Source organism: Amphiprion ocellaris, chromosome 18 (assembly GCF_022539595.1).
Source record: "Amphiprion ocellaris isolate individual 3 ecotype Okinawa chromosome 18, ASM2253959v1, whole genome shotgun sequence".
Taxonomy (NCBI): Eukaryota; Metazoa; Chordata; class Actinopteri; family Pomacentridae; genus Amphiprion; species Amphiprion ocellaris.
Genome location: NC_072783.1, coordinates 23139408 through 23166821, shown reverse-complemented (window position 1 = coordinate 23166821; position 27414 = coordinate 23139408). Strand labels below are relative to the sequence as shown.

At 40.5% G+C, this 27414-nt stretch overlaps 1 protein-coding gene across 1 annotated transcript in view; it reads left to right on the top strand.

Annotated features, from left to right (window-relative positions):
* Nucleotides 1–27414, top strand: part of snx29 (sorting nexin 29) — a 175456-nt gene that overhangs the window by 1027 nt on the left and 147015 nt on the right. The window contains exons 2-13 of the mRNA XM_055004707.1: nucleotides 174–238; nucleotides 2074–2126; nucleotides 2826–2950; nucleotides 5360–5540; nucleotides 6935–7005; nucleotides 8426–8683; nucleotides 11925–12327; nucleotides 13745–13857; nucleotides 14124–14220; nucleotides 14417–14499; nucleotides 20472–20535; nucleotides 21191–21319. Of these exons, the coding sequence (XP_054860682.1) occupies nucleotides 174–238; nucleotides 2074–2126; nucleotides 2826–2950; nucleotides 5360–5540; nucleotides 6935–7005; nucleotides 8426–8683; nucleotides 11925–12327; nucleotides 13745–13857; nucleotides 14124–14220; nucleotides 14417–14499; nucleotides 20472–20535; nucleotides 21191–21319 (1642 nt within the window). The remainder of the gene's footprint in view (nucleotides 1–173; nucleotides 239–2073; nucleotides 2127–2825; nucleotides 2951–5359; nucleotides 5541–6934; nucleotides 7006–8425; nucleotides 8684–11924; nucleotides 12328–13744; nucleotides 13858–14123; nucleotides 14221–14416; nucleotides 14500–20471; nucleotides 20536–21190; nucleotides 21320–27414) is intronic.

Sequence of the window (27414 nt, the reverse complement as noted above, 5' to 3'; positions counted from 1 at the left end):
AAAGTTTATATGCCAGTGGTGAGGACCCATTACTTTCCACACCACTTCATTTCCTTCCTCTCCTCTTGGACATGAATAATTAATACATGAACACGCAATGACGAGTAAATTGAATCTGCAATACGCTCATATTTTCTCATTTCCTCGTCAGTTGTTTCTGTTTCCCTCTGCAGGCACTCAGCAGAGTGATACAAAGAGGCAGCACCTCCTGGAGAGGCTGCTGGATGCTGTCAAACAGGTGAGTTACACCTCAACTTCCACCTCCTATTTACACATTTCACATTTAATTACCCCTGTGCTGTTGTAGAGTCCCACAAAATGACTTATAATGGCTCCTTACTAAAAAAAGAAGATGATGACGAGGGGAAAAGGAGTCATAAATTATTCACATGGTGGAACCTCTGTTGTAAATTACTGTCATTGATATAACTGAGATAGACAGACTTGACCTGGATAATCTAAGGCTGTTTACAAGGTCAGAAAATCACATTGCAAGTATGAAGTGTTTGGACTGATGTCTTTCTCTACAACAAGAAAACTTTTTACGCAGTGTAGGTGAATATGTTTTAGTTCCTTTATCTGCTGTACTTGCACCAAAAGACGCTAGAGGAAGTAAAACTGAGAACTGTTTACTGCTTCCACAAGTTGAAATTCTGTGGAATTTAGTAAAAATATGTTGGGTTGCTGATCAGCAAAACAAAGAGTAGAATGACGAGTGCTGTTAAAGTGTCTTAATCTGTTAGATTTGTGTTTCGCCGCAGAGTGAGGAAACGTCACGCTGCCACTCCAGATGTGATTTGATCGTGAGATGTGCTAGAAAAATTGAACTGCAGATGTATCGGATGCCAAATGCGACACGAGAGCTGCAAATAAGTAATGTTTGTTCACCCAAAAAAGCTTAAAGAGAACAAGCTTCCTTATAAAAGTCTTCCATTAACACTGACAGTGCGTCTACAAACCTCTATCATGGGATTGAAGAAGTAACCATGATGTGCATCTTGTGCAGGTGGAGATGCTCATGATAACAGGAAGCTCTGAGTGAGCTTTTAGCTTTTCAAGTGTAACCAGATCCACGCCTCAGCAGTTATTTCTGAATGTGAGATTCATTCTCCTGCTTTGCCTCTAACCCGTTCTGTTTCACTTTGTCTGACCACAAAGAGGCATCAGACAGAAGCCAAGTGGTACCAGATGTATGATATTATACTAATAAACTCCATAGTGTCCACAATATAACATCTGTACAAAGACTGTCTGTTCTGTGTATCGACGGACTTAATAATTGGCAAGCCAAAGAGATAATTAACATCAGCCAGTTACCAGAGAAATAGCTAACAGGCTGCATTGAGTCAATTCCCATGGGGTATTAGGGCCTAACTGACAAGAGGTTGATCCAGTATTAGTCTTTTACCAATATTCAGTGTCATATGTTGAAACTAGTTTCCAATAAAATAGATCAATTTGTAAAAACATGCACATTTGGCTTTGATGCAGCAACTTCTGTGTATCTGTAGTCAGTCTGTGGTCTTGAGTGACGTTCTGCCCACAACGCTATTGGATTGGTTATTATGAGTAATAGCCAATCAACACTGAAGGATACATGTTGAGTTTTGTGCTGGAGTTTGTGTTACTGTAAATTTTGACACCAATATTGTGTATTAGTTGCAAATGTTGTTAACTGGCCTCCTTGACTACACACTATATGTCCTAAAAAAAAAGATTCTTGTGGTAATTTGTTCAGTTGATCATTTTAAAAGTCTTGAAACGGTCCACTGCAGACAGAGTGCAGATCTACTTAACCAAACAGACACAGTGCAGACAGTGACTGTGTAAAATGAATGTTCATTTAAGCTCAACATGACATCGGTTGTCATCTCTTCTGCTCTCTAAATATTAGCGCCAGCCGCTAAAAAGACCACATATCGATTGACGACTAGTTCTGCGGCCGCTTCGGTGATTTAAGGTCTTGAAATGTGCTATGATGTGTACGAGGGCTATTTGAACTGAGCAGGCAAACACAGTGGAAGGAAGTGTTTCATTTCATGTACAGCTATTATTCCCCTCATATCTTTCCAGTGCCAAATCCGCTTTGGAGGAAGGAAGGAGATTGCCACAGACTCGGACAGCAGGTAGGAGACGCTGCCTGTTACCCAGAAACTTTGCTGTTTTTGTGTGTTTGTTCAGCTCAGAAGAGGTTTCAGTCTGTAGTTCCAGGTCACTTGATGATGTAGTGCTTGAGGCTCCAGTATGTTCTTGCTTCTTTTGTACAGTGGTTTCACAGTGTGGCCAGCTTCAGGAGTGTCCTCAAGACAAAATTATTCAAAAAAAAAAAAAAAAACCCAACCAAAAACCTGGCTTGTGAGAATTTCTATCCCCCGTGCTGTGAGAATATTCTGTTTTGTGATGTTAATCATGCACAAAAAAGGAAGAACAGCTTTGTATGAAAAATTATGTAAAACTGCCTTCATACTGACAGAGAATACTATTTGATCAAAATTTCCTATCCTGTGCTGCTCAGACCTCATTTTGAGCTTGTAGCACCAGCTTTTGAACATAAATTACCATTTCTGCCACGTAGCCAACAAAAAGTTTATAAAGCACATCTTAGTGGCCTTTTAAATAATGATATAGTGCAGCATGAATTTTATTCTGAAAACATGAGCATAGTGTGTAGTCTCTGCAAGAGAGGACACTGTTGGCAGAGTTTATGCAGCCAGAATGCTCAAAAGGTTGTGCGCAGCCCTTCACAGCACTGTACACGTGCTGCTCACATTGACTAGTGAATAATAAACCTCGCGCTGTCTTGTTGCCTGTCTGTGTCTCTGCAGGGTGATCTGCCTTTGTGCCCAGTTTGAAGCAGTGCTGCAGCATGGACTGAGGAAGAGCAGGGGTCTGGCCCTCACTGCTGCTGCCCTGAAACAGGCTGCAGGCTTCAGCAGCAAGACTGAAGCGGGTACGACTCCTAAGTAGCTGTGTGGTTGCTGTACGAGTTCTTAACCAAAGGTCCAAAGCTGAAAACTTAATGTTCGCTTCCAGTCATTACCTTGGAAAAGGCAGACCTGAGAATGCTAACCTTGCCACTGGGCAGCTTTGCTCGTTATTTTGAAGCCCTGTAAGGTTGGAGGACATGGATGTGTCAGTGGGAAGCTGCAGTACAACCACACATCCTGACTGTGAGACCAGATGCTTAGACTATGGTTCAAAATAACATGTGCCTGAAAGTGTCTGCTTCCCTGTTTCGCGCTCTGTGTTGTCTGTCTTCACGTCTCTGTGTGTGTCTGTCTCAGTGTGTGGTGGGCAGCTGCTGTGGCTTTGTACCCCTGAAAAGTACATGAGCTGTGCTGGATGCTGCCAGGTAATCTGCTGTTGGAAATACATGAGGTGTACTGAAGCGTTGGTCAAACTCACAAAAGTTGATTGTCAATTCCAGTCCAGATCCCAAACAGCCTGCGGCATGCTGAACTGCTGGGACATGAAGTAATAGATCCGCCATATTTCCAGTCGATGTAATGGTACAGCCATAAAACCAACCAGAATATTTTATTCATTATCAGGGTTTTTCGTGTCTCAGGCCTTTGGGGGGTGACTACACACGGCAGCAAGAACAATTGATCAGAAAAGACCTGCTTCTTGGTTTTTTTTTTTGACCATTTGAAAACCCCGAATACAAAACAGTTATTTATTAGATGGATTTAAAAAAAAAAACAAACATCCCTGCTTTTCTCTATATTCTTCTCATTTTCAGGATTCTCTTTGTTGAAAATGCTCCCTCACGAAGAGAGCTGCATTTTCAATACATCCAACCCTCTATTTATCAGTTTGTTCAAGTGTTTTGACTCTTTTTAAAAACTTTTTGCAAAAGATACATCAGTCTCAGTATCCTGCTGTAGAATTGTAATGTTGTTTTTGTATGTTACAGGGGAGAATTGCAGCATGTGTGCTCTAGGAAAGTAGTTCCCAAAATTTTATTTTGATCTGATCAACTACGGAAGCGTATTACTGGCATACCAGAAAAAGAAAATTGGATCAATTTCACATTAGCGTTGCATTAACAAGTTCTTTTGAGTGCAATTTCAAACTTTACCAGCTTTCTGCTAGCATGTCTAACAGCTACTACAAAAGTGTACAAAGTGAAAACTTTCCATGCTGTGGTCATTCCTCTAGTATTACACAATATAGTCCACAAATGTCTTGATAAATATACTGCAGAGCTAGTTAAGGTAAGAAATCTAAGTTAGCGTTCAAAATGTTAAAGTTAGCGGCAGGTGGATGAGTTTGTGTGTCACAATAATGTATATAAAATCACTTCTTATAACAATACATTTTTCATTTCATAACATGATGCTGATCCGTGTCCTCATATGGCTGCAACATGCTTCCGTAGTCTGTACTCCATAAGTGATGTTCAGGAGTTAGAGTTGACTCGGTATGTGGACATATTCTTGTAAATCAGACTGATTTCTGTTTTATCAAATGAATTGAGCCTTTCCACTTTTTACCTGCTTGTCAAATGCAGATCTTTGCTTTAGGGTACAGGCACCCCTGGTTTGTAGTCACTGCTGAGTGGGACATCCGTGACAAAACATACAGCATGAAAAGCTTCAACATTCTGTTTTATTTGCAGCCACCAGAACCAACAAAGACCATTCTGCCGGCTGAGTTTTTACCTTCACATTATACTGTACTGTTTCTACTGTCTCATATTTAAGAACTGTGTAGCTATTAATTACAAATGGAGGAGCAATGCCTGACTTCTGTAATGGCTGCCACCGCATAGCCATTAGCATATCTGACGTTTTCCTGTATTTCACAGTCAATTAGAAGACAGGATTGCAGCTGAACTCATGGATTTGGAGCTCCCTAATGAAGCCGAACCCTCTGACAAAGCTAGAAATAGCAGCCGTAATTTTACCACATTGTTCTGAGGTCATACGGTAATTGTGCGCAAATGAGCAGCATAACACTGATTCCTATTAATTACCACACCTCAGAAGACCTGCTTATCTTTTATCTTTCAGTTGCTGCATTATAGGAAGGAGAGATGTTGCTTGAGGTGTGAGTTGAGAACAAAATATGGAGAGGTGGCGGGGAGGAAGTGTGGTTGGAGCTATGAGATGGGAGGTGTGGATGTTTGTTAATGAAAGTGGAGATGTGCCCAATCTCAGGACTCAGTAGGATTTCTTTGTGACTACTTCACAGACCTTCTGAACCCATTATAACTTGAGGACAGCTGTTTTGCACAAATGAGAGCTAATTCTCCTTTTCTTTTGCTGTTTTTCCTCTTACTCTTCACTCCATGTGCCCTCTAACCGTGTTCCTCCTTCCTCCTCTCATCCTTCTCTCTCTTTTGGTCTCCCACCAGAGTTGACTTTCTGGTTCTATGTGAAGGAGCATCTGAACCGCCACGAGCTCCAGCGGTTCTACTCCCTACGCCAGATCTCCTCGGAGCTCGGCCGGGGTCGTGCCTGGCTGCGCTGCGCCCTCAACGAGCACTCGCTGGAGCGCTACCTGCACACACTGCTGGCCGACCGCCCACGTCTGGGGTTAGTACACTGTGTGCTGATTTGTGGTCTAGGTAGTACTCATGCTTTGGGGACCTAAATCTGTTAAAACAGTCACATTATAGTTATATGTCAAAATCAAATCCCCATAAGTCATTAAATTATGGAGTGAAGACATGGTTCAAGATTAGAGTAAGTGTTAGGATTAGCCACATAGCAGGTATTATTAAAGTTAGAATAACTCTCCTGGTGAGATGAATTTTAAGGCCCTTTCAGACATGCACAAACTTTCTGAACTTATCAGCGTCAGGTTTGAAGGAGCACCCTGCTCACTTTTCTGTCAAAGTTGCTGAAAGTTATCACTTTAAACCTAGGAGGAGTCTAAACTGCATGTCGTCTCACAATGGTAATTTGAGTTGTGTGAAGCAAATTAGGAAAAACGTTCTCCACATATTCTCTAATATGTCTAACACATCACAGATAGTACAGTTTGCGTGCCAAAATCACAAAGCACTTTTCTCATTCAATTTCACAGCTATTACAAACTCTAATATCCATAAAAACTAAACTTTTTCTGTGATGAAGACTGTAACAGGTCAGATTAATGAGTCTCACCAATAATGAATGTAATCCATGTTTTGAAGAGACTTGAAGGGGAGCTAAAGTTCAGTTTGTTGCTTCCAGCTTTTTGTAGGAGTCTTTCCTCTGAGTTTATTAAATACCTGCTGCATCAGGCAGCAGCCGGAACCATTTGAGTGTTTCCAAAGTAAGTGTGCATTTCCACACATGGAACAGCAGAAGTAGTCTCATTAATTACTTATAATCATAAATTTTCGCCAACATAGAGACAGGATTGTCAGGATCTAATATTAAATCATACTGTGTACTTTTCATCACTTCAAACAAGTGAGCTGGAACACACAGTCACACTTTATAAGGGGCTGTTCAACCTTTTGGTACACAACCTCAATTGTATGACAAATATTGTGCATGTATCTTGACTTTCTCTGCCACTGTGGTGGGTTTGCCTGAATGAAGCTGTGAGGGACATTACTGTAAAAGTGACTGATGTCTGACTGACAGAATGCCTTCCCTTGAACAGACTGATGAAGCAGCAATGTGTCATATTCCGTGTCTGAAAAGGCCTTAAGTCAAAGTAATGTTCTTTTGAAGTCAGGATATACAACTCTGTGTGTGTGTGTGTATGGTTTTATTTTGATGAATCACTCTTACCTGTTCCACTGGGACCTCAGTAACAAAGACATTTGCATTATCAGAATATAGGAAGCTCTGAAACCATTTTTGCATATTAATGTGAGATTGCACATGTCCTCTGTTCATAAGTCACCTTTAGAGTTATGGTCTGTATAGCTGGAACTTCCTAATTTAGGCAGACTTTCCTCATTGTGTTACTTTACTTTCTCTCTGCTGTATAGAACTTACTATGAAGACTGGGCTTTTATTCTTGATGAAGAGAGAGCAAGTATGCTCCCCACCATGGCTGCAGGTGAGTTTTAACATCACTTTATTGCTTGTTTCAGTGCCAACTGTAGTAGGAAACTGCCATGTTAGCATTGCATCTAACTGTTAGACATGCTAGCAGCAGGCTAAACACTATCCATCCATCCATCCATTATCTATACACTGCTTAATCCTCATTAGGGTCACGGGGCGGGGGGGCTGGAGCCTATCCCAGCTGACTCAGGTGAAGGCAGGGGACACCCTAGACAGGTCACCAGTCTGTCGCAGGGCTACATATATAGACAAACAAGCACTCACACATTCACACCTACAGGCAATTTAGAATGATCAATTAACCTCAGCATATTTTTGGACTGTGGGAGGAAGCCGGAGTACCCGGAGAGAACCCACGCATGCACAGGGAGAACATGCAAACTCCATGCAGAAAGATCCCGGGAAAGCTGGGACGCGAAACAGGGATCTTCTAGCTGCAAGGAGAAAGTGCTAACCACTACACCACTGTGCAGCCCGGCTAAACACTAGTAAACTTTAAAATACTACTGAAAGGAACTTGTAAACATAATGTTAGCATAGAATGACAACATTGCATTAATAGTGTTTTAGTTTTTATACAGATTTCAATTTACATATTAGTGTTCAACATGTTATGAGACATGCTAGCATGCTAAGATGACACATGGTGGTATAATGCTATTAGCATAAACATGGCATTAGATAATGTCGATTTTAGCATGCTAAAATATGTCCAGTTGGCACAATAACTTACTGCAGTTTGTGTGTTAGCTTGTTAACATTTAACATATTAGTATGACAGTGGTAGCAAGTGCAGCTAAAACTGATTAAAAGCCAAGACTGACAACATAAAATGTCCTAAAATGACCACCATGCAGAGGGAATACTCTTTTAATTTATTCTGTTGCTGTCCTTAGGCCACACTGCATTTTATTGCCCCATTAGTGGTGAAGATCTAAAAACAACAAAGTTGTGCCTTCATTTTTCATCTCAAAACACTGTGTTCTGGTTTATAATGAGCATTACTGCTTTACATTTGATCTCACTGAAATTGCTACTTGCAAACAGAGCTGCTGTAAAAGCAGGAAATTAACTGACTTTGCACTTTACTTGTTAAGTAAGTCTGCCTTTACTGAGAATTGAAACTCCAACCTTGTTTGCATTAATGGCTCTTGCTGTTCAACTATTGATGAGCACCACTCAGATGAACACAAACCCTAAAATATTGAGAATATTTACCACTGATCTTATGCCAAAGCTTTTTTTTTCTCTTTTCATACACAAGCACATCGCCTGAGTTCATCTGAGTTTTCCTGTTCTCACTGTGCGTGTCCAGAGATGCTTACCAAGCACTTTGCCTAAAGTTCAAAAGCTTCATGTGATTTACCAGACCTGTCCAGTAATGAATTAAATTCTCTCTCTACTGCACTCAGGTTTGAACTCCATCCTGTTTGCTATCAACATTGACAACAGTGACCTGAATGGTGGGGTGACACGAGGAGGGTCCTCTGTGTCCCACCTGCTCAAGGAGTCCACACAAGGCATCGGCAGCCTGTGGAAGGAGTCGACTCAGGGGGTCAGCAGCCTGCTGCGAGAGATCAGCACTGCCACGGCTGTGGTTCCTGGCTTCACCCCTAGAGTGGATGGAGCCTCAGACCCGCTACCTGTCCTGCCACGCAGCACCTCAGCTGGTAGGAGGCAAAAATGTTTCATGTGCTGTTTTTAAAATAGCCATAGAAGTCATGTAAAACTATCTTGTTTCAATTTTTGACCCGTGTTCATTTTTGCAAATACAGCTTTCTTGTGCATATATCGTCAGGATATTTTAGTTTTTCATTCGTTTGCAAATTGCAAAATTTAATGTTTTTGTAATTGATTGAAAAGCAGCAAGAATTCAACTGTTCTGCATATTGAACTTCACTGACATGTGCAAGTCAGGGTTTTTCCAATAACTGCAGCTGCTTGACTCATTATGAGAGCCCATCTACACCTCTCAACCCGCAGATACTAACAAACATTAACTAACCACCTGACCTGAATGACAACCTCCACTGCATGATGCCTGAGTCACAACTGTGACATTTTAGATTCTACACTTATTTATTCAGTGATCCTCCTTCTCTACCTTTTACAGCTGTCTTTTGCAGCTGTATTTTTAAGTACTGTGCAAATACACCTTTAAATTTTCCTCAAAAGGAGGCTCTGCACCCTCTGATGCTTTGCAAGTGTTTCAAAGACAGAGCCATAGAGGGTAAAAGAAAGTAGACGGTGCACTAGTAAACACAGCGGAGCTTGTTATGTGTATTTTTAATTTAGGATGTTGATTTGTAACTTTTTGATCAGACAAAAACCAGACCCATGATATTTTCTGCTGAGTATACCTGAACCTACCTAACCAGTGGGTGATGTCAACTACTAACATTTTACTAAATTACAAAATGTTTCTGTTATTTTGTCCACCCATAGAGTGAAGTGATCTGTCAGAGAAAGGAAACATGTCATATTTTGTATTACAGCACACTGAAAGTGTCACGAAAACATCACAGAACCAGCACAAACACTAAAAACAACACATGGCTCAGTCTGCTTCGTAATGGATTCACTGCTGGAACAAATCTCGTGCATGCAACTCAAGGCACCTGCAGCAGCGATGAAATCCCCCATGAAGTCGGCCTCCCTGTCTGACCTCATTCAGCTGTCTGCCCCAGCCTTTCCCTTTGGGGAAAACTCACACCATTTTCTCCCCATATGTTCTTCTCAATGGGACTAACGAGCTTTTAAATTTGAACTGTGTGGTGCCAAAACTTTCCGCTGGAATGAATGTGAGTGAAATTCTAAGCTGGTACGCCAGCTCCTCAAAGTGGGAAGACCCATTTAGGATTATGCACTGGTAGAAGACTTGCTAATGCACAGCCAGCCTTTCTGGCTCTGAAGGGGAATGGACAGTTATTTTTCATTTAATTTTCATTCATCTCTTTCTTTCAGAATCTTAAGAAATTACAAAATGGCTGATAATTGTGTTACAGTCAGCACAAGTTTTCTATATATGCCACTGAGTCAGAGCAAGCCTTAAATATCGAGACAAATTGCCTGTAAGCCCATACTTTTGTCAGTAAATGTAGAATCATCATTGCATCTTAATCTGTGTCTCTTCCATAGTACAAAGTTCAGGACAAAAAGAAATTCAGATCTTCTATAATTTACAGGAAGGACCAAAACTTGTTGCATCAGTGCACTCCTACAGCTTGTAAATCAAAGTACAGAGTTTTGCATTATACACATTTACCAGTTAAGATGCATTTTAGTTGGTTTCATTTATCAAAAGTATTGATAGTCGCCTTAAAAGGTTTTCTGGTATTGTCCAAATAATAGCCCATTTCTGAATTTAGATCATTTAAATGTGCATCACTCATCCAGAGTTCTGTAAATCTTCTAAATAAAGCATGGGTTGTGGTATTTAACTAAACTGTAAAAAGTCTGAAGTTCTAAGCAACACCTATGTTTGAGCATTCCTTCGCCATTAGGACTTTATTTACAGGCTTTATTTATGTATTTTTTAAGAAAGTATTCATTTGAAATTGTTTATGCAAATCCAAGAAGTTACCGTTACTCGTCACATCCTTAAAGGTACTGTATCCGACCAAAACACACAGACAAGTGAACCACACCTCCTGCCTCCCTACACGTTTCATTTACAGCCAGAAAGGTTTTTTACTCAAGAGCCAACAAAAAATAATTTAGCCACAATCCTTAGCCCACGCTAGAATTGTAAAATACTGGGTACTGAGTGCTAGACTGCACTTTCGCTTTTACAATAGATGTCGAGGGTCATTCTTTGTGTGCTTATGTTTCTAAATGTAGGAAGGGTTTCCAGTTTCAAAGGGAGGGACTCACTTGTGCTAACATTTATGGATAACTGAACTGGCTTGTAAAACACAGAACAGAGAAGCTCAGATTACTACACACAGAGTGAGTGGGACTTCTTTCTATGCTAACGACACTATGACTGCACTCTTTGCACAGCAGATGGTAGTTTGTTTCTATATCAATGTTATATTTAAGTTTGAAATTTGAAATATTGCACCTTAAAAGTTGCAAATATGCCTTTTCTTTCAGCAAGTGTTTGCGTTCAGCCAAAGCAGTTGACAAGGGGATTGTGTTGCACTTATATACTAAGACATATTGGTGCTGCTTCAATAGGATTAATTGGCATGTCTGGCAAGGTCTGTTAAATCAACCCAAGGGTCTTTTCTGTCTCCATTTAAAATGAATGAAATAACTATGTTAAAAAACACTTTTGGAAATTACAGTTTTCAGCACATAATTTCTCTTTGGCAATATCATCATATCGATTATGTTTATCCAACCACACAGGAACAAAAAAAATTGTTTGAGTCCAATATTTTCTGTGAATAAGCTTTGAATTGATGTTTTCAGTCTTTGAGAGCGTTGGTGCTTTTTGTACAACAGTCAATCTGTTTTTTTTTTAAACCCCTGACATTTTCTGTTTGACAGTGTTCATTAATGGCAGAAGTTTTGCTGTGCTGCAATTTGTTTTATAAGTAGAAAATGCCTGAATAATGTTGTTTAGTATAGATAATGACAGCACTGTGTTGCTATAATGATGCCACTCTAATGCCAACACTATATTGTTGTCATTATAGTGAAACAATACTGGAGAAAGTAGACAGGCCAGCCTTAATGCTTTCTGCTCCCTGCAGTTTAAAAGGCTGGATAATGGAACTGTTTAGATCGTGCTTCCAGACAGATAAGATTGAAATAAATTTAATGTGCTGATCAATGCTGAACTTGGCAGCATGAACACTTTGCTGGTCCTGACAGGTTAAAGCTACTGAATTAATTTAAGTTTCTCTTAATTTAACGTTGAAATTGAGGTTTTTGTTCAGTTCTTATTCATCTTTTTCCAACCAGACTCAGGACTGAGGAAAGAGCGCCGGAGGAAAAAGAAGATCACCAACATCATTTCCTTTGATGATGATCTGGACGGTGGAGCTGAAGATGAGGAGGAGGGGGAGGAGGACTCCCAAAAGATGGGCGTGATGAGGAAGAGCCACACCGCTCCCGCTCAGAGCAGTGTGGAGGAAGGGATAGACCCTTTGGAGCCTGCCTTCTCAGAGTCGCCTGCCCAGAATGGCCTGGCTGAGCCGGGCATAGTGAGCTGGGTGGGATCCCCTCATCCCTGTCGCACACCTCCCATTACTACACCTCCTCTGCCTGACAGTAAGAGTATAGACAACGAGGAAGAGGAGGAAGAAGAGGAGATGTACAAACCCAGAGCACAAACCCAGGAGGAGGAGAGGATCCCATCTGATCAGTGAGTTAAATGACTTCAGCTCATGTCTTGTTATAAAAGATACAACAATAGAGACATTTTATTCTAAATACTTATTTGTATGCGCTCTTGTCACACATTACTGCAGGGTGCTAATGAAACTAAAAAGCAGACCATAAAAAAATAATAATCATTTTCTCATAATTATGGCAAATATCCATATCTTAGTTTCACCCCGCTTTATTACTTGTCAAAGTATGTGCTGCTGCCAGTGATTAGAAGAACAAAGAATGCGTTTGTTCTTGGAAAAGCAGAAAAAATTATCTACAAAAGAATGGTAGAAGATGAACCATTAATATTGATTTAATTTCTCACTATGCAGTTCAAATTACATTATTACATTATTATCTCATATCTAAATTACATTATTTCCCCCAAATCAGAAACAAAAAGGGAAAAAAATGTAGCTTTAAAGCCCATTACACATATATAATGGTTTGCTAGTGAACATTACAAACTCTGGTTGTAAAGGTAGTGCTGTAACGCTGTGGTATATTTCCCACACCAAATATTTTCAATGAAACTGAATAGCATACACTCCAACACTGACAATTCACCCATGTTTAATTCATTTTACATCACCACACAATGCAGTTTATAGATGAAAATTGTAAGACAAAATCCTTATTTAAAAATCTGATATGACATACGGGTTGTGAGTTCTACATTTCAGGCTTGATGAAGACTGCAGTGATGAGCTGCTCTTTGAGGTTGAGGTGGTAGGAACCAAAACTGTGGACATTTTTTATTTGTGGTAAACATTTGGGGAACTCAGTGATGGAGTTATATGCAAATCAACAGTATCCTTTGCTCCTATTGGTCGTCGCCTCGACTGCATTGTTGCGAAGTTGAGATTACTGTATTCTGCTGACAGTTATTTCCATGGTCTATTGCCGCCACATCACTGCTAGTCTCTCCTTGTGTGTGCAGCCCTCTGCTCTGGTCGTGACATTTATTTATGACCCAACAAACTTATGAAATAAACCAAATGTTTTCACAATGTGAGGCCCACCTCCCCAGGTCTGGAGAGACATGAGGCAGAGATGCCAGATGAGCTGAATGTGACAGGTGGTGTTATTTATTAAACAGCAGAAAGTTGTAGTCTGTACTTTGGCCTGCTAATTAATGTACTTAATCATCTTCTGCTCTGAGTCAATGCTCTGAACACACAAACATGATGGACATTTTTAGATTCAGTGTGACTTACACTGTCTGAGGATGTCATTATTCCTGATGGCCAATGCAAATTGATATCATTTAATCTGTTTTGACAAAAAGTGTCAGACTGAACACCCAGAAATAAACTGTACAGTTGAGCTATGAGTGCGGAACATGACTAAATTAGACTGATTCCTCTGGAAAAACAACAACTAGACTGACTAAAATTGTCTTCTGTCAGGGTGGTGGTGGGCAGTCTGTCCAGTGTGTCCACGTGGAGCCCTCTACAGGTCATGGCTGAACACAGCAGCTCAGATATCCTCATACCCCTGAACCCTGCAGACCCTCAGCCAGGTAGTAAAGCAGTCTCACACCAAAACAACACGCTCACAATGGATAACAAACACACTTCCTTTTGCCCTCTGTGCTAGTCAGTTTTAATACCCTGAACACCTTTAGCCTACACTGCTGGACTGATTCTACTTCCTCCATGATTGTTGTACTGTTTTTCCTGCTGACAACACCTACTTACAGCTTCAGTGAAAGAATCACTCGCCCATCAGATGAAATTGCAGGGACTTTCTGTGTTGGCCCGCGCCTTCACTTTCACTTTGTTTCAGTGAGCTCTGTGGAGGACACGGCTGCATTTCCTGCTCAGTGTGAGTCAACAGGATCGGTGGGAAACTGCGAGAGCAGCAGATCACAGCTGGCATTCAAGTAAGCTGTCGTTTCAGGCAGAAGTGATGTATTCCTGTGTGAATTATTTGCAGAGCGGAGCGAAATATTCATCAATTTTAGTCACAGAACTGAACAGGCAAGCCAGCTCTGTGTGATATTGTGCTGCAGCTTTATATGCAAAATAAATTGTGAAATAATTCAGCGATCACCTGATTCCTCTGTTCATTTGTTTCAGTATGGAGTCCAGTCCACCGACGCACTCTGCTCCACTCTCTAATGTGCTGCCAACATCTGGTTTGCCAGAGTCCATGACAGTGGGTGAGTGTTTCTTCTTTTTCCAGCTGTCTGTCTCATCGTATTTCTCGCACCTTCTCACTTTTCAAATTCTGTGTTGTCAAACCTGCTCTGTAGTATGACTCATCAAGGATTAAGCTGCATGTGAGCCTGAAGAAAAGACTACTGAGCAGTGTCTTTTCACCGTCACTGCAATTAAATCACGCTGCAAAAATATAAATAAATATAAAAACACGGTTTGAACTTGCTTATCAGCAAGGTGGATTCCATTTGTTGTGGCTGTGGTGAGACTTCCAAACTAAAACATGTCATCGCTTGTACATTTCTGATTCAAAGGATGCATGACCTTCACTGGCTTCTTAGGGATACATGCTGAGATTAGATTATCTTCTCAGAATACCTCAAGAGGACCTGGAGAGTCAACAGTCACGCACTGCAAAAACTCCTCTAATATAAGAAGCACAAAATGTTATGTTAACTGGTGAAATTAAATAAATGTTAATGGAGGATTTACAGGGATTAAAACTTGGATTCTAAAAGACACTGTCTAACCTCAAACCTTAAATATCAGCTTGTTTACTTTCATATAAGCAAACATTAAAAATTTCACTGCACAGAAACTGAATAGTTCAGGACTCAGTGCAGCACAAGACACAAATCCTTTGTCGTGCTACGGATAAATTGAATGAAACATACATATGATTATCACGAGACATCACTGCAAAAACAGTTGTTGAATTACTGGTTTTGTCTTGAGGTTTTATCGGAAGACAATCAAATTCCTGGGTGTAGTGCCAAGATGTCTGTGATGGTAATGAACCCTTTGGAAGTCCCGATGTGTTTGTCTGGAAGTTTTGCCACAGCTGTCTTCTGTAGCAAATTAAATCTAGCTGTTCTCAAACCTCGTTTTTCTTTGCAGATCAAGACATCTAATTGCTATGAGTTGAGTTCTGTGCCTGAGATTGTTAATTGCTTTTCTATAATATTCTCTATAACGTCAAACGATCCACCAGGTGGCACTGTTGGTCCAGTGTATAGAGGCATTACTGTATATACAGTATATGCACACTCATTTGCTTGTCAGGATCTTTGCTTGTGTGAGAAAAAAATCATATTAAGCAAATGCCTAAAATTTGCATCAGATTTCTGATGTGGATAAAAAAGTAAAAAATCAGAAAACACATGATAAGTGTTTTATATGTGTGATCCACTCATGCAGGGTTTTTGCCCTTTCCTGGAGTGTAGTTGGTGTTCTGCTCAGTGCCCCGGAGCTAATCAGAGCTTAGACCCTTAGATACTCAAACGGATGCTGTTTGATTTTTTTTTGGACTTATTGTGTGTGAGCAAGAGAGGGAGAGACAGAAAGCCAGAGGAGAAAAGGTGAGAGGAACTGCTCGTAATCGCTGGGACTGAGCCGTCGTTCGGTGTGTTCGCCCTCGGTAAGAGGAGGTCACAGAGTCAGAGAGAGAGAGGGAGCTGGTGATCAAAAAAATCCCCATTGTAGAGGCAGAGAGAAAAGTCTTCCTGGTACAAAGCTCCATGAGGCCTTAGCAAGATGTAAAGCAGCGGACATCAGTCAAACAGAGCGCTTTGCTAAAAAGAATACTGTAACATCACATTTTAATGTCGGAGCAAAGAGCTTCTCTCCAGACAGACTCGCATCGCTCAGGGAAAAATCCATTGCGACAGAGGCAGAGATACCATTTCCTACGCCTGCTTGGTGCAATACATCAGAATGCATGGCAGCCAAAACAGATTTATACATTTTGAGTGAAAGACCAGAACTTTTTCTCAATCTCAGTCTTGCCCTCGCCGTCACTTGCTCGGTTGGTTTTGCTCTCTTCGCCTACTCACCTAACCCAAAGCAAAGAGGTTTGTGCGAAGTTGGTCCGAGAAACTCAGCAAACCACCAAAAAAGGCGAAGAAGAAAAAGCAGCATGAAGGAAAGTGCATTAAAGATCACAAATTGATAATGTGCTGGTTTTTAAAAATATATTTCACTGTACATTTTGCCTTTAAGCATGTAAAACATCATTTTAGCTTTAACATAATTTCTCAGTACTGTAAAGCACTTATATCTTTTAAAAGGAAAAATTTAAAGTGACGCTCCACCAATTTCACAAAAAAAATATAGTGTTCTCGTCCAGAGGAGTATTCCTGAGCTGGTGTTACTTACAGAATTGCGTATTTTCAATGCAAAGTTTGGAATTAAAATGAGCAATTGATTGGATCATAGTGATGCAAAAGAATAACTACACATCAGAAGATTTGCGGTGTTACATTACAGCATTTGTGATCCAGAATTTGCAATTACACAAAGATGAATGTAAAAAATGCAGTTTTTTCGAGGTATGTGAGAGAAACCGAGAAGAGAAACGGCGTTTGAGAGGAAGAGGTGTGCAGTGTGAGCTTTCCTTTAGTGCTTTCCATCCGGATCTGACAGTATGTGAGGCCAGGCAGTCCATTGATTGGCCAGTATAGAGTCTATAATTCACAAGGCACCTCGATTACATGGCCTGGCTCTCTACTAATGCTTCTATTATTGGAACAATTGAACAAGAGTGTGTACGTTGTGGCACTGGGGGCACACACTCAACACACTCGCACAATATTTTACCTTCAAATGTGGCTCTCACATGTAGTAGCACAAAAGTGAATGTGTACGTTTCCCCGCACACATGCACACACTTGCGCTGTAATTTGTCCACGTCCCCCTGTGAGGACGGAGGGGTGCTTGGCTCTACTGGAGTCCCTAATGGCTCGTCTGTGGCACCCGCTGTGAACGCGTGGTCGGACTAAAGGTCACGTTTATTTCTGGCCTGCTGATGTGGAGAATGGAGCTATGGAGAAAATAGACTTCCTTTTTTCTCCTCTCTCTTGTGCTCTTCATCACACTCCTCTTTCTGCCCTTCCTCTCCCAAACAGGCACTCAGCTCGGACCTAGAGGAGACCTACTTGTATGTGGGGCGACACACTGACACCCCACAATAATTATGAAAACAGAGTTGTGGTCTCTGCATGTATGTGTGTGTGTCTGGTGGAATGCAAAGTGCAGCGGAGATTAACTCCTTGCCTCGCTGTTATTTTTGGAAGTCCAGGCAACAGCATAGTTAGAGGCTTTGAAACCTTCGTGTGCACCTCCAAGCGTAACTATGGAGATGAGTCACCGTACCGCCACACAGTGCGGCCCGAATCTGTCCACAACATCAGGATGGAGATTAACATCATCCAGCAGCCGACTGCTAGCAGACTTTGACTGCGGATGATGCAGTTCGACTGACTGATGCTTTAAGCCTGAAAAAGAAACTCTAAATTGAAGTTTCTGCCTCACATATGATGCAAATAACACATAGTGGAGCAATAAACTATTATTCATTAATGATCAGTAGCTCAAGTATTGTTTACGTGGTTTAATTGTCCGTTCTATAAAATGTTTTCATTCATTCTTTAAAAATTTGTTTCCTCAAAGCCAAAGTGACCATTTTCACTTTTTTTTCCCCAAACATACCTACATAGCCTTGTGATTAACTCAAGTACCCAACAAAAGACAATCGTGTCCTGTTATAAATGTACAGAAATGTTATTCAGCGTTATTGAACCAAAATAACATAAAAAATTTTCTTCATGCCTCCATGCAGGAGATTTTAGAATTTGTACTGTTTTTGCAGTGACATCCATACCTTTCTGTATCGTCTGCATTTAAGGCTACAACTTTGGGTGCAGAAAAGAATTGACACTTTTTTCTTTCTCTTAACACACACGCACGCTTCAAAATCTTTATTGCATACTGTGTATTACATAATTTATTAGTTGCATTAGTTCTAAGTTAAATGATGAGATATTTGCTAACATGCAGAATTAATAACTAGCATTGTAGCATTGCTATATGAGAAACATGGGCCCCACAGGAACTTAATGCAAGAAAAAGATCTTTCATTAACTGAGATTCTAATCTTTTATTTTTTTCTGTTTTGTATGTCCACCTTTATTTTTATCTATAGGCTCAATCCTTCTCAGCACAGTGTCTTTTGGATCATTATCATGCTAGAATATTTTGTTTATAATGTTGTATTTTGGTACATCTACAAGCATTCATTCTGCCATCTATAAATGTCATCTCCCCAACACCTGTTGCACTCATGCAGTCTCATGTCGTCACATTTCCACCTCCATTCTTCACTGTCAGGACTCTGCATTCGCTGTGGTCGCCCTGGTCAGATGCACATTAAACATGCCTGACCTTATCCGAGCCATACAAATTTATCTTGGTCTCATTTGAACAAAGAATTTGCTTATAATATTCATCCAGCTTCTTTTTACGTTTTTAGCAAAGTTAAACATCGTACTTTTGTGCCAAAGAGCAAACAAAGGTTTCTTTTTTAATGGATGCCATCCATAGAGGTTACACGTTGTCCTTAACACTATCTGAGCTGTCACAGAAACCATGATTTCTGTTAACAGCCTCTGTGCCCCCTCTGAAGCACCTGCCCATGTGTTTATCAGAGACAGTTTGTGCAAGCAGTGCACTGTTCGTGGTGTCATTTTAGGAGAAAGACCACTGCAGCCCTGATTTGTGGTACTGTGGCTTGCTCTAAACCTCGTGTTTACTCCCGAATCTGTTTCCACGGATTTTTAGTTTTTTCCATCTTTGTGAAGCCTAACAATCCAGTTTTTCATTTGTTCTTTTTTAATGTTGAGCTGAAAATAGCTGAATAACTGCTCAGATTTTTGTAGACCGATGCATTGGGAGGATATATCCTAATTCATTTGGTGATTCTCACGTCTTTCATCTATTGCCACCAGCAGGTCAGCGTTTTCATATCTGCTGTGAAAAACGTCACCATTTATTTCATGGACTGGCAAAAGTTTTTGACATTCACAGATGGTGCTGTCATAACTGTGGCGATCTCTCGGCTTTTTGGGAAATGTCTTGTCAGGTTGGATTCCTGTGAAATTTAATTCACACATTCATGTCCTCCTCAGAAAAAGCTTCTTATAACTTTGGTAATCCTTTGACATCACATCTTGTGTCAGCATCAGGTCAAAAGTTTTATTTTGAATTAAACTACTGATGATGTTTTGTTAACACAGATTTCTAGGACATTCTTGTTGTGGTGGAAAAGCAAACATATTTTAATGTAATCATATGATGCAAAAAAACCTCTCCATACACACATATTTTATCAAGCGCAAACATCAACTGAATATAGCAGTGAATTTATGAAAGCTGAATATTCTTTTCAGCTGCATTATCTTGATTGTTGTGATTGGTAACACAACGAATATAGAAGGTGTTGGTTTTGAGATGTATGAGCAAAGTAGCCAAAATTGTTTTTCTTGTCCTGCTGACAGTTATGAACTGAAGTAGATTCACAAAGCCCCAGGACAGATGGATGACCATTTGACATTGTGTTTCTACTGCGTTGTATAGATTGAATGTAAAAAGGACATATCTGATAGAGAATCAAATATCAGTTTAGAATTATTACTTCAGCCAAAGCCCTGTTCTAAAATAGCATTTCAGCTGATCATCACTCATTGACAACTGTTCCGTTTTGTTACTATAACGGCTAAGCAGAGTTTACTTTGTTGTTTTTCTGAGACAGAGTTGAATGTAAATGGTAACCAGTGTGTTTCTCCTACATTTTTCTTGGATTAGCTTCTTTCTTCGAAGTTTTATAGTAGCTTCCAAAAAAGTCTGTTTTATTGTGGCACTAAAACGGCTGCTCTCTGTGAGCCAGATAGATATCATTCTGTATAACTCCTGTCAGCTGCAAAAAGTAAAAACTGATTTTATCAAAGCAGTTCATCTCTGGGATGGAACAAAAGCGTAGCATAAATCCGGCAAGTGTGGAGTGTGGGATGCTGTTATTTCTACATTTGAAAACTGTAGGTTATTAGTTTATGCATATTACTGTGTGCAGAGTCTGTGTGTGTTTTATGTATCTGAAGTAGTTTCAGTGCAGAAGTCTCACTCTGATCTCTCTCCTCTACAGTGGAGCTGCGACAGGCCATTGTAGCCATGATGAACAGGAAGGACGAGCTGGAGGAACAAAACACGTATGTTGGGATGCATTCTCCTTTGCCAAACACTCACATATATTCACACACAGACTGGAAGAAGCTATCGGATGACCTTTCAGTAAAAATTGTGTCAGCTTGTTCACCGTTTATCCCGAGACAGAAGACTTTTTTGTGCTGACTTGCGGCTAGAAGCAGTTTTGTTTTTTAGCAGTAATCCTCCAGGGATGTCGTTTACATTCATGTGACAGCTGCTAACAAACATTGCTATGAAAACCATAGCTAAATAAACTCCTTTTGGAATGACCAAAAAAAAAAAAACAGTATTATTTTAATACACCTCTGTGTTTAATCACAATCAGTGGGAATCTTCTACCAAGCAGTATTTAGATTTTCCTGATAAATTCTGATTTGGGTATTAAATTAGCGATGCAGTCACAGATGTGCGTTGATTAAGTGTTTTGTATCCGAGCTAAATATGATTCAGCCTCCGAGCTATTACTGCAAGCAGAATGTTTATCTAATCTACTGTTTATGAAATAGCATTACCAGAATGTCAACATTTAGTATGTCTAAATATAGAGGATTAGGTCTGTGTGAAGAGATATCAGTTAATTGTGGATGTGATTGAAACCTGCTATATTTCATACACAAACATGAGACATGCATGTGATCTGCTTCATGGTTCGTACAGGTCTCTTCGCAGTCTGCTGGATGGGGAGATGGAGCACTCGGCAGGCCTGAGGCAGGAAACTGATCTGCTGAAGAAGAGGCTGGCAGAGCTGGAGGAGAGACACTCAGCCAAGGTCCAGGCTCTGGCCAGGTAAGATACAGCCGTGATGTCTGCAGAACGCATGTTAACGTGTCATTTCTGCTCGCAAAGTAGACAACAAAACTGTATTTGACAAGGTTTTTGAAGAAAAACGGACTTCTTAACACAGATTATGGTTGTAACAAAGCAGAGCCTACCTATCAGCTGTAACTGATAGTGGATAGACTTACACACAGATGGGTGGCGAATGAAAGGAGAACCCTGAATAAATCAGTGCAGAAACATAACGCCCCCACACAGGTGCACTACATGGTACAATTAAGCAGGTCGCATCCAGTCATGCTCAGAGTGTGTAAATGTTTAGCAGTACCAGTTGACTCTTTTGCATCAAGATGACAAGAGGAAAAACTCTAAGCAACAATAAAAGTGAATTCATTGTTGGGGCACAGATGGCAGGAGCTTCAGTCACTACTTAACTGGCTACTGTTTCAAAAAGAACAACTGCCAAATTAACGTCAGTATTCAGAATTATGGGAAGGACATCAATAAACAGGGTCAGAAATTGTGGTTGAAAGCACACATTTGATGAGCATGATGCTTGTGCATCAGTTCAGCGTGTAACAAAAACAGTAAAGCAACTCTTCCTCAGGGGACGTTATCGGACTGTTCACTAGAACATGGAGAGGGATATTTTAGTACGGCTACAGTGCATCAACCATTCATTACAAGATGTGTTCATTGGTGCAAAAACCAGAGGCAGTGGTCTTTAGAGATGTGATAAATCTGCTGTATTCTCAACAAATGGGTGAATGCATGCGTCTCGTTCGTCAAGAGAGCCGTGCAGGTCTGTATGCTTGATGCCTGCATTGACGGGATCCAGCGACTTTGTTATGTGTAGGGCGTTATTTCTCTGTCATGGTTTGGGTCGACTTGTGTCCTTACAGGGAAGAGTCACTGCAAGTCAATACAAAGCTGTTCTAAGTGATCAGCTTTATCCTATGATGAAAAATTTCTGCCCTGATGGGGGTGGTCTCTTCCAAGTTGACAATGCTTCCATCCAGAGGGCATGGGTTATGGACTGTTGGTCAGAAAAAAAATAAATTATTTTAATAATATTTAACTAACGTTTTTCAGTGTTTTCTGACATTGAATTAATTCAGTGTGATGTCATTCAGTAATGCAAAGACAATGCAAATAACTCAAGAAAAAATGCAAAATAATGCAAATAGCGCTGTGGATATAGCAAAACACAAAATTTCTGTGGTCCCCAAGTCTTTTGCACAGAAGATGAACCCCCTAATGGCTGATTGTGTTGCCAGATTGTTTTCAAATTATATTCGGTTTCCATTGGTAGAAGTTGTAACTCTGTATCTAAAAATACAACACTGTGTGGCACAGTTAGTGGTTTTTGACTAATAAACATACAATTTTTAAAAATGCCATTTTAAGAAAGATATATGATTTTGCATCCAGAAAAAGATAAAGAGATTATATTTCTGACGTCCAGCCATACAGCTTTTAGTTTTTAGTCTGAGGACAAAAGTTATGTGGATGTTGTTTTAGGGTGGTGCTCGTGGGAGGAATTATTCCACAGCAGAGCGCTGGAAAGCATTTTTAAAAAGCCAGAAATTGCATCACTTGACATTTTAATGGTTGTGTGATTGGAGCTGACCATTAGCCTTTCAACCCCCAGATACTCTGATACATTGTGACATTTTTTTCTCCGCTGTGGTACAGTACACAGTACATTTTTTATATAATATAGATCTGATCTTACTGCCATCCAGCCCATTTGAACGTAACATTCTCACATCAGACATTTTGACCTGTCATGTCAAGAAATGCACAGATGATGATGTTAATGATGACTGAGTAGAAAGCAGTCATTCATTGCACCATTAGTTACATGCATTTGACATGCCAGAACGTCTGCCGTCAAAGATGCTGTGTCATATTTGCTGCAGTACCCATGTGCCAGTTACAGAGCTTGAGTCCATTTATTTATCCCATGGGTTGACAAATTTAAACAAATGTGAAGGTTTTCAGTCCGCAGAGCATCAGTAAACATCGTGTAAAAGCTGTAATAGCCCAGAGGACCTTCCTGTCTGTGATTAAAGCTGCCTTGTCGCTGCTGATTGCGCTGGATTGTGCCTCATACCTACAGTGGCTGCGTCACTGTTTTACACATAATCACAGTAATTACCCCTACACTGCCGAGTGGCCAGAGCTTTAACCCGCTCTGATAAAAGGAGCTGTGTTTGTGCAAATATCGCTGTGAGGCCTCGACATCCAGTTCAGTCCACTCATGACTGAAAGAATTGGAGGATAAAGGTCAGAACAACCCATTCATACTCATTGTGTTACATTTCCTCCTTTAAATCACAGTTTGTTCGCAGTAATTGACCACCTACAGTTTCTCTGAAAGTGGACTGCATCACCTCAGCATGTGGAGTGTATTTACTGTGTGCCCGAAGTCTTGAGTCAAGCCCCGAGCCCCTTAAATAGACGATTAGTCATCCCTCAGCAGTCCACACAGAAAGCCCCGGCAAGTCTGTGTTCAGATAGTAACCTCCTACAGTAAGTCAAGCCACCAGCAAGGATTGATCGAGTGACTCAAGTTAAGCGTGTAGGGACTTAAAGCAGTTGGGTTTGTTGTTAGGGGAGGGGAGGGCAGTGCAGCCGCTCACAGAGCTTTTTAATATGTGATGGTGTTCACATAGAGTACTTTAATGGAGTGTAAATGGCAAGAGAGGAGTGAAGAGCGCACAAGGAGCAAGGGACGGCTTCATGATGGACTCAGTCTCTTTCTGAGGGACTGTGACATACAGTGAGCATTTACACACACCGAGACACACAAAGCCTATTCTATAGTCTGCTGCTAAATCTCAAGTGCTGCTTTTCCTCCTCAGCCAAATCTGTCTCGATCAATAGCGGCTATAAATACCACTGAAGGAGCAGCTAGCCACTGAATGAGGGCTGGAAGCTGTCAGCATCATTCAGTGAAAGAGGCTATTGGCAACCGTTGCTATGTATCCCACAATTCCTTGTGATTATTCCGCTTAGGGTGAACTGGGAGTCAGTTGTTGTGACACAGAAATGGTAATGTCTTGAACACTTGAAAGGACAGTTGGTTGCTTGTTGACCGACTGTGAGCTGAAGTGCGTCATTGCTGCACAGTTAATTGAGACACATTGTTTAATCTGCACCAACTTTGACAAGAATCACTTTGCTGCCAGCAGTAACGTTCAGGTTAAATGTTTATCTCCATCACCAGATGGTCCTGCTGTTCGAGGAATATGCCGCCAGTCATCTGCCTATTATAGTGTTTCTCCCGGTGAAAGTACTGTTATAGTAGAGCAGTGCCCAAACCCAAAGAAGTGGCATGCATACACAAGGCCTGTGTTTGTGTGTCTAGAGCCTGGATGTCTATGGGGGTGGCAGAGGATGAGCGAACCGCCATAGATAGAATCTGGCTGACGTAGACTCCAGCAGAGGGAAGTGGGCTGAAACGAGCCGCTGCTCACTTATAGACTTACTCACACACAAAATCAGATATACAACAGGACCCTTACTCACACACCCATCCAAATATATCATGAAAATGTAAGACCCTTACTCACACACTGACACGTAGCAGCCCACAACTTCTCTCCCACTGTAGAAACCCAAGTGCACATGTAACAATCCTCACGTGTGGCCGAGATACTGTGTTTGTAGTGCCTTCTTTGGCTTTCCTGTCAGTGAACATCCCTCATGTGGCAGGTAAAATAATAAAATATAACTTAGCATCTCGATATAAGTATTGTGACAGAATTTAGAGGATCACTGCTGGTGCTTTCATAAAATATTTGCACATAAGAGCATTTTGACAAATCAGTCATTAGTAATATGACTGTGATGACTATGCAGGCAAAGACTGATCAGCCACAACATTAAAACCACTGACAGGTGAAGTGATTAACATTGGTTATGTTGTTGCAGTGGCACCTGTCAAGGGGTGGAATATATTAGGCAGCAAGTTCTTGAAATTGATGTGTAAGTAGTAAAATTGGCAGCATAAGAATCTGAGCAACAAGAACATCTCCAAAGCTTAAAATCTTGCAGGGTGTTACTGGTTTGTAACTAGTGGTACAAGAAAGAACAAGAGGTGAACTGGTGACAAAGTACCCAAACATTCATTGCAAGAGCACCTACACCTGGGGAAGTGATGGTAGGGGAATGCACTGTGGAATGAAGGAAAGCTAGTCGAAGAGTTTGATGCTCTGGAAAATGCTCTGCTAGAAAAACTTTCAAAACTTGTTTAAGAATATTTTGAGGAACTTCACAAAGAGTTCAAGGTGTTGACTTGGCCTCCAGATTCCACAGATCTCAATCCAATCGAACATCTGTGGGAGAACTTGCAACTTCCAGACTTAAAGGATCTGCTGCTAAAGTCTTGGTGTGGGATACCACAGGACACCTATAAAAAGTCTATGGAGTCCATGCCTTGAGGCATCAGAAATAAGATATGAAAATAAATAAAGGGAATTGCTGGTGTCTTTTTTGCATTCATAAAGACTCAGATTGTTGAGTCATTATTTGAAGTGTAGTGAATAGAGAAAACTAAATCAAATCAGTATTTGGTGCGATCACCGTTTATCTTTAAAACCAGCTGTCTTACGTACACCTGTGATCAATTTTTCAGGGTACCTGGGAGGTATTTTGTACCTAACATTTTGGGGAACTTGTCACGAATCTTGCCTCTGTGTTTTCTGTTTCTTCATGTAATCCCAGCCTAACTCCATGATGTTGACATCAGGGCTTTGTTGGAACCATACCATCTTTTTCAGGACTCCTTGTTCTTGTAGTCACTGAAGATGGTACTTTGTTGCTCTGACTGTCTGTTATTTTGCAGAATGAATCTGGAATCAATCGGATGACTGCCTTACAGTAACGTGATGGATAAGAATCTACATCTAAATGTGTTTTGGTTAATGATGCTTCTTTTGGATGGTTGACTTTCAATTTACAGAGCGACGAGTTAAAATACCTTCAAACATGCCTCAAAAGAGTCTGTAAGAAGTTTTTTTAAAAAAAACTATATTCATGTAGTACTTTACACAGATATACAAGTACAATTTAGATCACCAATGAAAGTGTAATGCTCAAGATAACCTGTAGAGTTCTTGATCACAAGTAGCACTATGCAGCAATGTTTTTTAGGGGTGATTTACCTTTATTAGATACACAGTAAAGAGAAACAGGACATTTGAGGAAAGAGAGCAGGTGGTTGACATGCAGTAAAATGCTGAGGTTCGAACTGGGGACTCACCACTGCTTGCAATTGTGCCCAACCACTCAGCTGTTGGCCTGTTCTATAGAGCAACAATTTAATGTGCGGGTCCCTGTTTTGAGTCTAGCAGAGTTGCACGAGTCTACATTTGCATACATGGAAGCATGGCGGAGTCGTTACACGCATTCATGCTGATGGTTTCATGCTATTCCAGTCTCGGTGGCGAGAACTGTGCAAATGTAAGGAAGAAAAAGACTTTTAGCTAACAAACATGTTGTAGATGTAAACATTGTGGGATGTAAAATATTAAATATTGGCTCTATGAATGTTTTATGGGAAGAAAATTAATAATCACAATATCTTTTGGCAAGATGCACTGAATTTTATGTAATTTAATAAATCTTCAGTGTCCCTAGAAATTTGAAGTGATTATTACTGTTTAATATTTCAATGAATTATTTCCCTTCCTTTGGTTAATCCCACTTTAGGTTTAAATATTTTAGAATAACCAAATTTCACAAGATGTGCTGCCCCACATCTCTGTATCTTCATCACACAGCGGATTTTTTATTTAATTTTTTTTTAATGTAGTTACTATCAGTCCTAATGGTAACAGACATTAAAAATAGATGTCCAAAACCGAAATGGCCATGCTCTGAATGTCTGACCGTCAAACTCATTCTCCCGAGGATGGGGGTTGAGACACACACACACACACACACACACACACACACACACACACACACACACACACACACACACACACACACACACACACACACACACACACACACACACACACACACACACACACACACACACACACAGAAATGCTCTCTTTCCCCTCAACCATTTCTTGTCCCCCTTTTTAGAC